Source organism: Chiloscyllium punctatum, chromosome 44 (assembly GCF_047496795.1).
Source record: "Chiloscyllium punctatum isolate Juve2018m chromosome 44, sChiPun1.3, whole genome shotgun sequence".
In the NCBI taxonomy this organism is placed as follows: Eukaryota; Metazoa; Chordata; class Chondrichthyes; order Orectolobiformes; family Hemiscylliidae; genus Chiloscyllium; species Chiloscyllium punctatum.
In genome coordinates, this window is record NC_092782.1 from 29,714,920 (window position 1) to 29,728,370 (window position 13,451).

The 13,451-nt window shown below is 40.6% G+C and overlaps 1 protein-coding gene across 8 annotated transcripts in view; it reads left to right on the forward strand.

The window, feature by feature from the left end:
- Nucleotides 1-13,451, forward strand: part of tafa5a (TAFA chemokine like family member 5a) — a 575,012-nt gene that overhangs the window by 402,538 nt on the left and 159,023 nt on the right. For 4 of the 8 annotated variants that reach the window (XM_072562568.1, XM_072562571.1, XM_072562569.1 and 1 more), the window contains exon 4: nucleotides 1,753-1,944. The exons of the other annotated variants lie outside the window; for them this stretch is intronic. In XM_072562568.1, the coding sequence (XP_072418669.1) occupies nucleotides 1,753-1,944 (192 nt within the window). The remainder of the gene's footprint in view (nucleotides 1-1,752; nucleotides 1,945-13,451) is intronic. 8 annotated transcript variants of the gene reach the window in all.

Consider the following 13,451-nt stretch of genomic DNA (forward strand, 5'->3'; position numbering starts at 1 on the left):
CCCACCTGTTCTGAAGATAGTTAAAAGTGCTAGTTAGTTAAAAGTATCTGGAACTGAAAAATAGTGACTTTTATCTAAACACATCTTGAAACTTGGTTGGATCATCCTTGGCATTTTGACTGCCATTTGTGTCAGGAAAGCAGAAGCACTGGGAAATATGCAAATCAGGATGATCTGTAAGGTTCACCTATGAAGAAAAAATTTCAGCAGTGGTCCAAGAAATCATGGCTAGCTCTACAATAGAATCATGGTGCCATTACAACAGCACAAACTTTCAGGAACATCCAGGTGATAATTTTGTAAAGAATGTCAAAATCAAATTTAAAACAACAATCTTTCTCTTTGTGAGAAAGGAATCTGCACTCCATAAGTTAGTATCACAGCCAGTTTATTTCCCATATCCTGTTCTTTATCAGTGGATTATGGTGAATTATTTTATTTGTTATTACCTGGGGTCTCCTTGGAAGAACTGACAGCAGAACAATTGGAGTTTATGTTATAGTGGGAGTTTGTATATCTTTTTCAGTCCTGCTCTTTGCTAAAGCAAACTAGAACAAATCTTACTGACTTGCTTAATATCACTAACTTCAAACACAGATTCATCCTTTTCTCAAGAAATGGAAATAACTTTTATCTTCACCTCTCCCCACCCCAAAACAAACCAGAGAGACCATCTATTTTCATAAATTTATCTCAATTTCTCATCTTTTTAAGAGAAAATTTCATATTGATCACCTGTTACCAATTGATATATTCAGGAAAATGGTCTTTCCTCATTCCTTGCAAAAACACTCCTCCAAGCTGCACATAATAGATGACAAGGATGAGACTTTGCCCATTTGTCAGGAAAGCATGGACAAGCTGGATTTCATTTGAAAAGAGTAAGTAGAGGAGTAACCAGGATCTTAAAATTATGAAAGGTTTTGAATGAATAGGTGGAGAGAGAAAATGCTTTTACTGAGGGAGAATAGCTAAACTAGAGGCTGCCAATGTAAAAGAATCACCAAGAAATAAAGTAGAGAACACTGAGGAATCTTTTCACAACTTAGCAAGCAGTCAGAATGTGAACTCGCTACCAAAGAGAGTAGTTGAGTTGAATAAGATGTAGTTAAGGAGAATGTGTAGACTTGATAGGGGGGAAAGGAGGTGAATGGGAGTATGATGCTATAGGGCTAAGAAAAGAAGAATGGCAAGAGGCTCGATTGCTGCACAAACACTTCTGTGGTCTGTCTTGGGAGACCAGAGTAAGTGTTCTTCAGCACAATTAAAATGGAGGCTTGCTTAGATCTCGAAAGTTTGAGGTTCTTAAATGTTGTCTTCCTCAATAATAAGCCTCCCGGAGGGTCGTGGAAACCACCTGTAGGATTAAGGTTTTCAATTCTGTGAGATCTTCCTAAATTTACAAAGGGTTATTTGATATACATAAATAGATGTTGAATGACTCCAGTTCCTTGTTTCAAGTTGAAGATTTTTCCGATTGATTATGTAGACTTGTGTTTCCAGTTTTATGGAAAAGATCACTCATTCAACACTTGATTTTCATGTGGAAGTTTAATCTTCATTCCTAATCCTTGAGTCAATTACTTGATTGGGACACCTCTCCATTGATTTACCTGAGGTTTACCTGTGCCTTGCACAGTTCCAATGTAACTCCAGATTAAATGTAATGGGTCTTGGTGCAAAGTAAAGTCCACCATTGGCAAAATGCACTGCATTGTATTTGACTGTGGAATTTTCTCTTCCCTATTCTAGCCATCTTGTGTCCGACATGAATCTGAATGCCAATTTATGGACACGTTTCTTAGGGTCCGTGCTCACACAGAGCTGATTGAGTTGGCTCAACAACGTTTCACATTGGATCCTTACAGTCAACAAAGAAAGAACTTAATCCCATCATCAATACAATCCCACATCCCCAAGGAGAAAACACAATCTGACAATCAGGTGAACTTCTCTATTTTTCTCAGCATATTTCAATCTTGTGACTGCCTTACTAGAAGCACTTTGAGAAATGTCAAAGTGAAAAAAAAACATTCGTGATCACAGATGGACTAATTATTGTTGTAAGATCAGATATAAAACCGATGATAGTAATTTTATTTGTATTCTGTGTGGGCGTTAGTGGATGAGTTGGGACAAGATTAAAAATCACTCTCTAACCTAGTTGTTTCATTACCTTATCCATCCCAACCATATTCATATTGTTGAAAACTTGCATTGATTCTTAGTATTCCCTGTTGTGTTTGGCTGTGTTCAATATTTCAGGAACATGATGTCATTGCACGGCAAACGCAATATGCTGCTGGCTTTCTGCCAGAAAAGTGACATCCCCTGGTATCCAGAGAAAAACATGGGAAGAGCGAGGACTGTGTGGGAAAAGAAGTGTGTGAAGTATATAAGAGAAGAAATGGTAACATTTTGTCAGGCTGCTCACAGCCAGGGGATTTCAAATATAGGCAACAAAAATGAGGCCTTTGCAGTTCGTCTTTCTTTTTAATGATGTGATCTTTTTACAAGAAGAGAGCAACACTTCACTTCGGAATTTAAAATAACATTTCTTTCAGATCAATACTACGCTCATGGTAGAGGTGTCTATCAGAATAAACACAGCAGCTGTAGAAAGATTTCTCGATACCGTTTCACAGGGAGTTTGCACAGTTGGTAGGGCAGGGCTGAACTGAAGTATTTTTTTCCAGATGCAAATGAACCAAATCACATTTGTCTTGAATGATGCCAGTGTTTAACATATTAATCCGGTTCTTTTAACATACATTGCTTGATCAATCTTTTCTTTATAATATTAGGTATTATAACTCAGCATTTATAGTAATTGAAAATAAATACGTTTATTCTGAAGCTTAATGTCTTGGTAATAATCTATTTTGGAAGTGTGAGCAGTGAACTTTGATGTATCTACTTTAAAAAACACCTCTCTGGAGCGCCACCCCCCCCCCCCCCCCCCACCACCTTACAAAAGTCAACAATGCAGAAGGTGGGGAGATTTTGCATTCTATCAGTGGCATCCTTGTCGTTTAGTATCTGCCTTTTCCTTGTTTTAGCATTGTCCTCCTCATCAGTCAATGAATAACATAGGAAAGACCAGCTAATAGATAGAGTCAAGATTAGAGTGGTGCTGGAAAAGCACAGCAGATCAGGCAGCATCCAAGGAGCAGGAAAATCGACTTTTCAGGCAAAAGCCCTTCATCATTAATGAGGCAGGGAGCCTCCAGGGTGGAGAGATAAATGGGAGGAGGGTGGAGGTGGGACTGCGGAGAAGGTAGCCAAGAGTACAATAGGTGGATGGAGGTGGAGATGAAGCTGATAGGTCAGAGAGGACGGTGGAACAGATAGGTGGGAAGGAAGATTGGCAGGTAGGACAGGTGCTGAGCTGGCAGTTTGGAATTTGGGTAAGGTGGAGGAGGGGAAATGAGGAAACTGTTGAAATCCACATAGATGCCCTGGGGTCGAAGTGTTCCGAGGTGGAAGATGAGGCATTCTTCCTTCAGGTGTCGGGTGGTGAGGGAGTGGCAGTGGAGGATGTTCTCGGTAGAGAGAGAGGGGGAGTTGAAATGTTCGGCCATGGGGCAGTGGGGTTGATTGGTGCGGGTATCCTGGAGATGTTCCCTAAAGCACACTGCGAGAAGACATCCAGTCTCCCCAATGTAAAGGAGACCACATCGGAAGCAAATGATACAATAAATGATATTGGTGGATATGGAAGGCTCCTTTAGGACCTTGGATGGAGGTGAGGGTCATTGTGAGGGCACAGGTTTTGCAATTCCTGAGGTGCAGGGGAAGGTGCCAGGAGGGGAGGGTGGTTGTTGTAGTCACAGAGGGAACGGTCTTTGCGGAAAGTGGAAAGGGGTGGGGAGGGAAATACATCCCTGGTGGTGGGGTCCGTTTGGAGGTAGAAATTTTGGCAGATGATGTGGTTTATGTGGAGGTTGGTAAGGTGGAAGGTGAGAATCGGGGAGGGTGGGGGGGGGGTGTTCTGTCCTTGTTGCGGTTGGAAGGGTGGGGTTTAAGAGTGGAACTGCAGGACATGGCTGGGAGGCGTTGGAGGGCATCTTCAACTAAGTGGGAAGGGAAATTAAAATCTTTAAAGAAGGAGACCTTCTGGTGCGTTCTGTAGTGGAACTGGTCCTCCTGGGAGCAGATATGGTGGAGGCAGAGGAATTGGGAATACGGGATAGCATTTTTGCAGGAGGTAGGGTGGGAAGAGGTGTAATCCAGGTAGCTGTGAGAGTCGGAGGGTTTGTAAAAAATGTCTGCGTTAAGTCGGTTGTCATTGATGGAGATGGAGAGGTCCAGGCAGGGGATAGCCCATGCAAGTTATCCATGCTTAATTCATTAGTTAACCTACGATAAATTGTGCTTGGCTACTGTAGCAAGAACGTACTTTCCATGGATTATTCCCTTCACCCAAATTCAGGACAACCAATGTAGCCTGCTACATCATGTTGAACCTTTCTCATTTAAGTCATATCATATTCTTCAACCATATCTTCAGTATGGAGTGTTTCAAGAAGAAAAGTGATAGGAACAGAGAGACACTAAATCACCAGATGCCTGAGTTCCAACTGCCAAAACAAATCCTCTTTGCCCAGCTTAAGGAGGACACTCAAGTAAGAGGAGGATAAAGGAAATGCTTGAAAGTCTCCCAGAAGTCTCCTCTCATGAAATGCAACATATGTCAACAAACGGGAGATCCTCATTTAGAAGAAACTTGGAGGAAGTTTCTGCACGAATGGACACAATACTTGGAGAGCACCTGTCAGCAAGAAGTAGTATGGAAAAGGAACTGGAGAAAAGACTGCCACTGATCTCAAAGCCAAGGACAACTTCCACCTCCAGGAAACACCTGCCAAGTGTGTGATCAGAGATGTAACTCTAGGCTTGGGCTCACCAACCACACAAAGATCCATAGAACCCATGAGCAGTGTCGTAGAATTCCCTCGGTGGACAAGCGGATTCAATTTTAAAACTAGACCAGAAGATATTGTAGCCCACCGAATCTGCTTCACCATTTAGAGAGATCATGCCCAATTTAATAATCCTCAAATCCACTTTTCCGCCTTTTCAGCATAACCTTCAATTTCCTTCCTGATTAAATATCAGTCTAATTCTGCCTTGGAAGTACTTCATGACCCAGCCCTGACAACCCTCTGCAGTAAGACATCTACTAAATCACTGCCCTCTGATAGATGAAATTCTGCCTAATTTGTAACTTAAATATGTGAGCCATTGTTCTGAGATTTTGCCCTTTGGTGCAAGACTCTCTCATGAGGGGAAACACCCTTTCTGTATCTCCCCTGCCAAGGTGCCTATGAATCATGCACTTCTCATTCTTCTAAGATCCAACAAGTCCAAGCATAATCTACTCAACCTGTCCTCCAAACAGTCCCTTCATTCCTGGAATCAGCTGAGTGATTCTTATCTGGACTTGCCTACATACACCTATCGCCTTCCTAGCCACCTTGCCCCTCTTCCCTCACCCTCAATATTCCTGATGAAGGGCTTATTCCCAAAATGTCGATTCTCCTGCTCCTTAGATGCTGCTTGACCTGCTGTGCTTTTCCAGCACCCTGCTTCCAATACCAGTAGATTTTATTTTTGATAAGCGGCTCAAAATTGTTAATAGTATTTCAGTAGTTGCCTCACTAGTGCCTTGTTTAGTCAAGCAAAATCTCCCTACTCTAAACTCTATTCCGTTTGAAATAAAGTGCAATATTTCATTTACCTTCCCTATACATGCTGAACTTGGATGCAAGCATTTTGTGATATGTAGACGAGAAGTCCAAATCCTTCTGCAGTCTTTCCCCATCTCAATGATATTCAGCTTCTCTGTTCTTCCTGCCAAAGTGCACAATCTCACATTTTTGCACATTTCACTTCATCTGACAAGTTTTTGCCAACTCACCTGACTTGTCTATAACCTTTTGCAGACGCTCTGTGTCATCCTCGCTACTTGACTTCCTCTTGATTATTTTTGTGTCATCCACAAGCTTTGCATTCCCCATCCAACCTTTAATATCTCTTGTAAATAATTGTAGCCCCAGCACTGCTCCCTGTGGTACTTCATTAGTTACTCTGTCCTCTATTGCCTAGCCAAACATTTATCATTTTGACACAATTCCTCCAAGCCCATGAGCACATATCTCATTACATAGCCTAATTTTTGTTAACCTTAACAATCGCCTTCTAAAAATCCAAATATGTTACATCTGCTGCTTCCCCTCTATCTATCCTGTTTAATACCTCCTCAAAGAATTTTAGTAAATTTGTCTGCCTTGATTGTTAAACTCGGTCTTTCTTCCTGCAAGGAATAAATCTTTGTTTCATAATATTAACTTCCAGTAGTGACTTCTAATGGTGCTTTATTAATAGTAGTATTAAGGTAGTTTCCAGTACTGTATATGCACTTGTGTTACTGCAACTCTAACTGACTGTCCTAATTTAGCAGCCAGTGCCATTTATAACAGACTTAAGATTAGTTAGCAAACATTATCCAATTACGGAATTGCATCTAACGCTGGACATATTATTCGGTGCTTTGCAACCATAGACTTGCTGGGTACTGCCAGTAGCTCTCTTATTGTGAAGGGCTGAAGGCATATATTTTTTTCCATCAGTATTTGGGATATATGGCTGTCATACCTAGCATCACACAGGCACATAAATTCATATACCACATTTGTATGATTGGTTGGAGATTTGATTTCAGTTTTATGGTCACAAAATTCAAGCTTTGTAGTTATTCCTGTTAATTGCCTCATGAGCTGAAGTTCAAATGTAACTATTTAAAAAGGTAGCAAAGGCCAAATCCTAAAGTGTTATTTTAAACCAATAAAGTAGCCTGAAAAATGAGAAGCATAATCAAAATCCTGTAGAATCTCGAATTGTCTTGCAGAGTTTAGGAAATTTTGAAAAATCATAGCCAGAGGATCCACCATTCTGAAGCTATCTCTTTTAAACCCAAGAGTGTAGACTATCATATATATTAATATATTATTGATAATATTATTAATTACCTTAACCACCTCATCTTTTAACACCTAGCTTATCCTCTATTACTTGAATGCAACCTGTGTCTTCTACTGTAAGGGCAGGCACAAAACATTTGTCAAATACTTTAAATAATACATGTATATCTAATTGAACAATTCAAAAACTATCATGTTTTTATTACATTCATACCTGGTCTGTCAAAATAGCTTTTCAAATTTATAAAGAATGTGTGTCAACCCAAGAGATTACTGCTATCAGGAAAAATGATATTGCATGCATTTTAATGTTAGTGTGAATTATGAGAAAAGGACCACAGCTGTATTTCCATTCACTCCATTTGACTGATCTTTTTATGAACTGATTGCGAAAATATTTGCTTCTAATTTTTGTTGTAATGCTTTTAAGAGAAAAATATCTTGAAAATAAATAAAGACTAGATAATAGCAATGCCACACTTAAAATGAGCCGTGATATTACAATGGTAGCAATCTCTCTATAGGACGAAACAGCGTCTGTGTTTATTACATAAGTGTTTAAAATGCCATTAGTATAAAAATCAGTTTACCATATCACAATGGGAAGCCACTTCTCAGTGCAGCTTTTACCATTTCCTTCAGTATTGAAAATGAGTTGATGGGGAAAACATAAATTATTGTCCTCAATGACAATGGTATGCAGTCCAAACTATTTATGTATGAAAGGTCAATCTTCAACAAACCAAGTTTTAAAAAGAAAATTTCCACTTCATGGCATTTTTTTTTCCTCATAAAAAGAAACAAGATGTGCAAGATGAATAGATAAGTCGAATTGTTCACCTCAAAATGAAAATCTTTAACTTATGTTTTAATGAAATATGGGTGTTACTGCTGAGGCCAACAGTTGTTATACATCTAAAATTGCCCTTGAACTCAATAGCCTTGCTGTGTCATTTAAGAAGGTAGTTCACAGCCTTGCAGTGGGTCCGGAGTCAAATGTAGACCAAATCAGGTAAGGATGGCAGATTTCCTTCTTTAAAACACATGAGTGAATCAGATGGGTTTCTACAATGGTTGGTGTTAGTTTCCTGTTAGTTTCACAATCACTGAGACTAGCCTTCAATTCCCAACTTATCCATCAATTTTAAGTTCCACTAGCTGCCATAGTGAATTGGTATCCCCAGAACAATAGTCTGAACCTCTGGTATGTTAGTTCAGTCATGATATCACAATACCTCATCTCCACTCCATTATTACTTATTACGACTGCCTATTATTTTCAGGAGTGTGAGAGCTTTAATCAGCTTCTTTGTTCCTGTGGTCTAATAATTGCCCTCTGCTAAATTGAATTTCATCAGCTTTATTAAGTTCTATAACACTCCCTGCAATACAGTGAGGACAGCTGCAGCATAATTTTCTTTTTTGCTATTACGCTGAGCAGAATGACAGAACCACTGAATATTCTAAGTATTGTGATTGTGCAATTTATTGCTTCTATTACCAATCATAAAAAGCAGATAAGGTGTGCTGGAAGATCAAAAACAATCATCTTATCAACATTGTTTTTTTTTGGAACACTGCAGGAAAAAAAAGAGTTTAAAGCCTGTTGCCATTAGTGGCCAATTGGACCTCATCAGTGTCTATTCAACTGCTTGCAGGACTCTAGGGTTATAATCTCAGGATTCCTCCTTGTGTCATGTGTCAGTGAAGCTAGGAATGGGATAATAGTACAGATAAATACCAGTGTAGGGGGAAGGGCTTCAATTATATGGATCATTGGAACGTCTTCTAGGGCAGGTTGAAGGACAAGTAGCACCTAAACCAGAAAGGCTCTTACATCCTGGCAGGGAGGATTGTTTATGTCACTCAAGAGGATTTAAACTAGTGTGGCAGGGTGGTGGGAACCAGAGCATTTGGTCAGCAGGCAAAATGACCCAGGAGGAATTCGAGACTAAAGCCAGTAAGGCTAAGAGGAAGAAAAGAGAGAGAGAGAGAGAGGTTACTGGACACCGTGGGACAGGCGATCAGGAGTGTATTTGTTTTAACATGAGGAGAATGGGAGGTAAGGCAGATGAATTTAGAACTTGAATTAGTTCATGTAAGTATGAAGTTGTAGCTATTACACAGACTTGGTTGTGACAGGAACAAGACTGGCAGCCTAATGTTCTAGGATATATATATGTTCCAGGAGTGATAGAGACATTTGTGAAAGAGGTGGGGGAGTTGCATTACTGATTAGGCAGGTTAACATACTGAGGGAGGACATCTTGGAGGGCTCATTCAGCCATATCAGTACAGCTCCGGAATAGAAAGGGTGCAATCATATTGATAGGTTGTACTACAGGCCTCCCATAGCCAGTGGGTTATAGTGAAATAGGTATAGAGTCAGAGAGTCATAGAGATGCACAGTATGGAAACAGATCCTTCGGTCTATCTCATCCATGCTGACCAGATATCCCAAACCAATCCAGTCCCACCTGCCAGCACATGGCTCATATCCCTCCAAACCCTACCTATTCATATACCCATCCAGATGCCTTTTAAATGTTGCACTTGTACCTGCATCCACTACTTCCACTGGCAGCTCATTCCATACACGTACCACCCTCTGCGTGAAAATTTGCCACTTAGGTCTCTTTTAAAATTTACCCCTCTCACCCTAAACCTCTAGTTCTGGACTCCTGCACCCCAGGGAAAAAGACCTTGTCTATTTATCCTATGCATGCCCCTGATGATTTTACAAACCTCTATAAGGTCACCCCTCAGCCTCCGCCGCTCCAGGGAAAATAGCTCCAGCCTGTTCAGCCTCTCCCAATAGCTCAAATCCTCCAACCCTGGCAACATCCTTGTAAATCTTTTCTGAATCCTTTCAAGTTTCACAACATCTTTCCAATAGGAAGGAGACCAGAATTGCACACAATATTCCAAGAATGACTTAGCCAATGTTCTGTACAGCCGCAACATGACCTCCCTATTCCTGTACTCAATACTCTGACCAATAAAGGAAAGCATACCAAATGCCTTCTTCACTATCCTATCTACCTGTGAGCCCACTTTCAAGGGGCTATGAACCTACACTCCAAAGTGTCTTTGTTCAGCGACACTCCCTAAGACCTTATCATTAAGTGCATAAGTCCTGCTAAGATTTGCTTTCCCAAAATGCAACACCTCGCATTTATCTAAATTAAACTCCATCTCCCACTTCTCAGCCTATTGGCCCATCTGATCAAGATCACATTGTAATCTGAGGTAACCTTCTTGGCTGTCCACTACACCTCAATTTTGGTGTCATCTGCAAACTGACTAACTATACCTCTTATGCTCATATCCAAATCATTTATATCAATGATGAAAAGTAGTGGACCCAGCACTGAACCTTGTGGCACTCTACCGTCACAGGCCTCCAGTCTGAAAAACAACCCTCTGACTTCTACCCTTGAGCCAGTTCTATATGCAAATGGCTAGTTCTCCCTGTATTCCATGAGATATAATCTTGCTAACCAGTCTCCCGTTGGGAACTTTGTCGCACGCCTTACTGAAGTCTATATAGATCACATCTACCGCTCTGCCCTCATTAATCCTTTTTGTTACTTCTTCAAAAAACTCAATCAAGTTTGTGAGACATGATTTCCCACACACGAAGCCATGTTGACTCTCCTTAACCAGTCCTATTCTTTCCAAATACCTGTACATCCTGTCCCTCAGGATTCCCTCCAACAACTTGCCCACCACCAATGTCAGGCTCACTGGTCTATAGTTCCCTGGCTTGTCCTTACCACCTTTCTTAAACAGTGGCACCACATTAGCCTACCTCCAGTCTTACGGCACCTCATTTGTGACTATTGATGAAACAAATACCTCAATAAGAGGTCCGGCAATCACTTCCCTAGCTTCCCATAGATTTCTAGGTACACCTGATCAGGTCCTGGGGATTTATCCATTTATATGCATTTCAAGACATCCAGCACTTCCTCCTCTGTATTATGGACATTTTTCAAGATGTAACCATCTATTTCCCCACATTCTATGTCTTTTATGTCCTTTTCCACAGTAAATACTGATGCAAAATGCTCATTTACTATCTCCCCCATCTCCTGCGGCTCCACACAAAGGCCGCCTTGCTGATCTTTGAGGGGATCTATTCTTTCCCTAGTTACCCTTTTATCCTTAATGTATTTGTAAAAACCCTTTAGATTCTCCTTAACTTTATATGCCAAAGCTATCTCATGTCCCCTTTTTGCCCTCCTGATTTCTCGCTTAAGTATACTCCTACTGTCTTTATACTCCTTTGAGGATTTACTCAATCTTTCCTGTATATATCTGATATATGCTTCCTTCTTTTTATTAACCAAACCCTTAATTTCTTTAGTCATCCAGCATTCCCTATACCTACTAGTCTTTCCTTTCATCCGGACAGGAATATACTTTCTCTGGACTCTCGTTGCCTCATTTCTAAAGACTTCCCATTTTCCAGCCATCCCTTTACCTACGAACATCTGCCCCCAATGAGCTTTTGAAAGTTCATGCCTAATGCCATCAAAATTTCTCCAACTTTTAGATCTATCTATTCTTTTCCATCACTATTTTAAAAATTAATAGAATTTTGATCACCGGCCCCAAAGTGCTCCCCCACTGACACCTCAGTCACCTGCCCTGCCTTATTTCCCAAGAGTAGGTCAAGTTTTGCATCTTTTCTAGTAGGTACATCCACATACTGAATCAGAAACTTTTCTTGTACACATAACAAATTCCACTCCATCTAAACTCTTAACACTATGGCAGTCCAGTCTGTGTTTGGAAAGTTAAAATCCCCTACCATAACCACCCTATTATTCTTACAGATTGCCTTACAAATTTGTTTCTCAATTTCCCGCTGACTAATAGGGAGTCTATAATAGAATCCCAATAAGGTGATTATCCCTTTCTTATTTTTCAGTTCCATCCAAATAAATTCCCTGGATGTATTTCCGGGAATATCCTCCCTCAGTACAGCTATAATGGTATCCCTTATCAAAAACGCCACTCCCCCTCCTCTCTTGCCTCCCTTTGTGTCCTTACTGTAGCATTTGTATCCTGGAATGTTAAGCTGCCAGTCCTGTCCATCCCTGAGCCATGTTTCTGTAATTGCTATGATATCCCAGTCCCATGTTCCTAACCATGACCTGAGTTCATCTGCTTTCCTTATTTCAATGCAAGAGGACTAACAGGGAAGGCAGATGACAGATTATGGAAAACATAAATGGAATAATATGTAATAGTCCAACGAGGGAAGGGTTTGTTGTGATGGGTGATTTTAACTTGCTCTGTGTTGATTGGGTAAAAACAAGGACTGCAGATGCTGGAAACCAGATTCTAGCTTAGAGTGGTGTTGGAAAAGCACAGCAGTTCAGGCAGCATCCAAGGAGCAGGAAAATCGATGTTTCGGGCAAAAGCCCTTCATCAGGAATGTATTGATTGGGACTTTCTCAGTGTTCGGGGCTTGGATGGGGGAGAATTTGTTTGGTGCATCTAGGAGGTTTCTTGAAGTAATATGTAAATAGTCCAAATATAGAATGGGCCATACTGGACCCGGTGCTGGAGAATGAGCCCAGCCAGATGAGCCAAATTTTGGTGGGGGCGTATTTCAGACACAGTGACCAGAATTCCGTAATGTTTAAGTGATTTATGGATAAGGTTAGGAGTAGTCCTCAGATGAATGTACTCAACAGGTGGAAGGTAGATATGATAATATTAGACAAGAACTTGGGAATGTAGATTGGGGTTGGTTATTTTAAAGGTAAATCCACACCCAACATGTGGGAATATTTTAAAGCCAGTTGATTGAAGTTCAGGACAAGCATGTTCCTATGAAAATGAAGATGAAGGATAACATGATTCAGGAACCTTGGATGACAAGAGAAATTGTGAGCTTAGTGGAGTAAAAGGAGGCATACATAAGGTTTAGGAAATTGAAGACAGAGCCCTCAAAGAATGTCCTTGGCAAAAAGGATCAGAAAACCCCCAAAGTATTTTATACATATCCAAGGAGCAAGAAGTTGCTAGGGAAAGGGTAGGTCAACTCAATGACAAACGAGGAATTCTACGTGTAGAACAAGAGAAAATGGGTAAGGTCCTGAGCAAGTACTTTGCATTGGTATTCACAAATGAGAAGGACATGGATGGTGAGTCTCAGGAGAGGAATATGTTGATATTCTAGGGCATGATGATGGTGGATATTTTGAAAAGCATTAAGGTAGACAAGTCCCCAGGGCCTGATGTCCCAACCAACGAAGGCAAGTATGCCATAGACCTTCTTGACAACCTTATCCACTTGTGTTACCATTTTCAGAGAACTGTGGACCTGTATGCCTACATCTCCCTGTATGTCAATGCTTCTGCTGTTTCCCACACAGTTTCCTCCTGTATTAGACTTTCCAAAATGCATCATCTTGCATTTTGGAATATCCCGGAATATTGAGGGATGTGAGA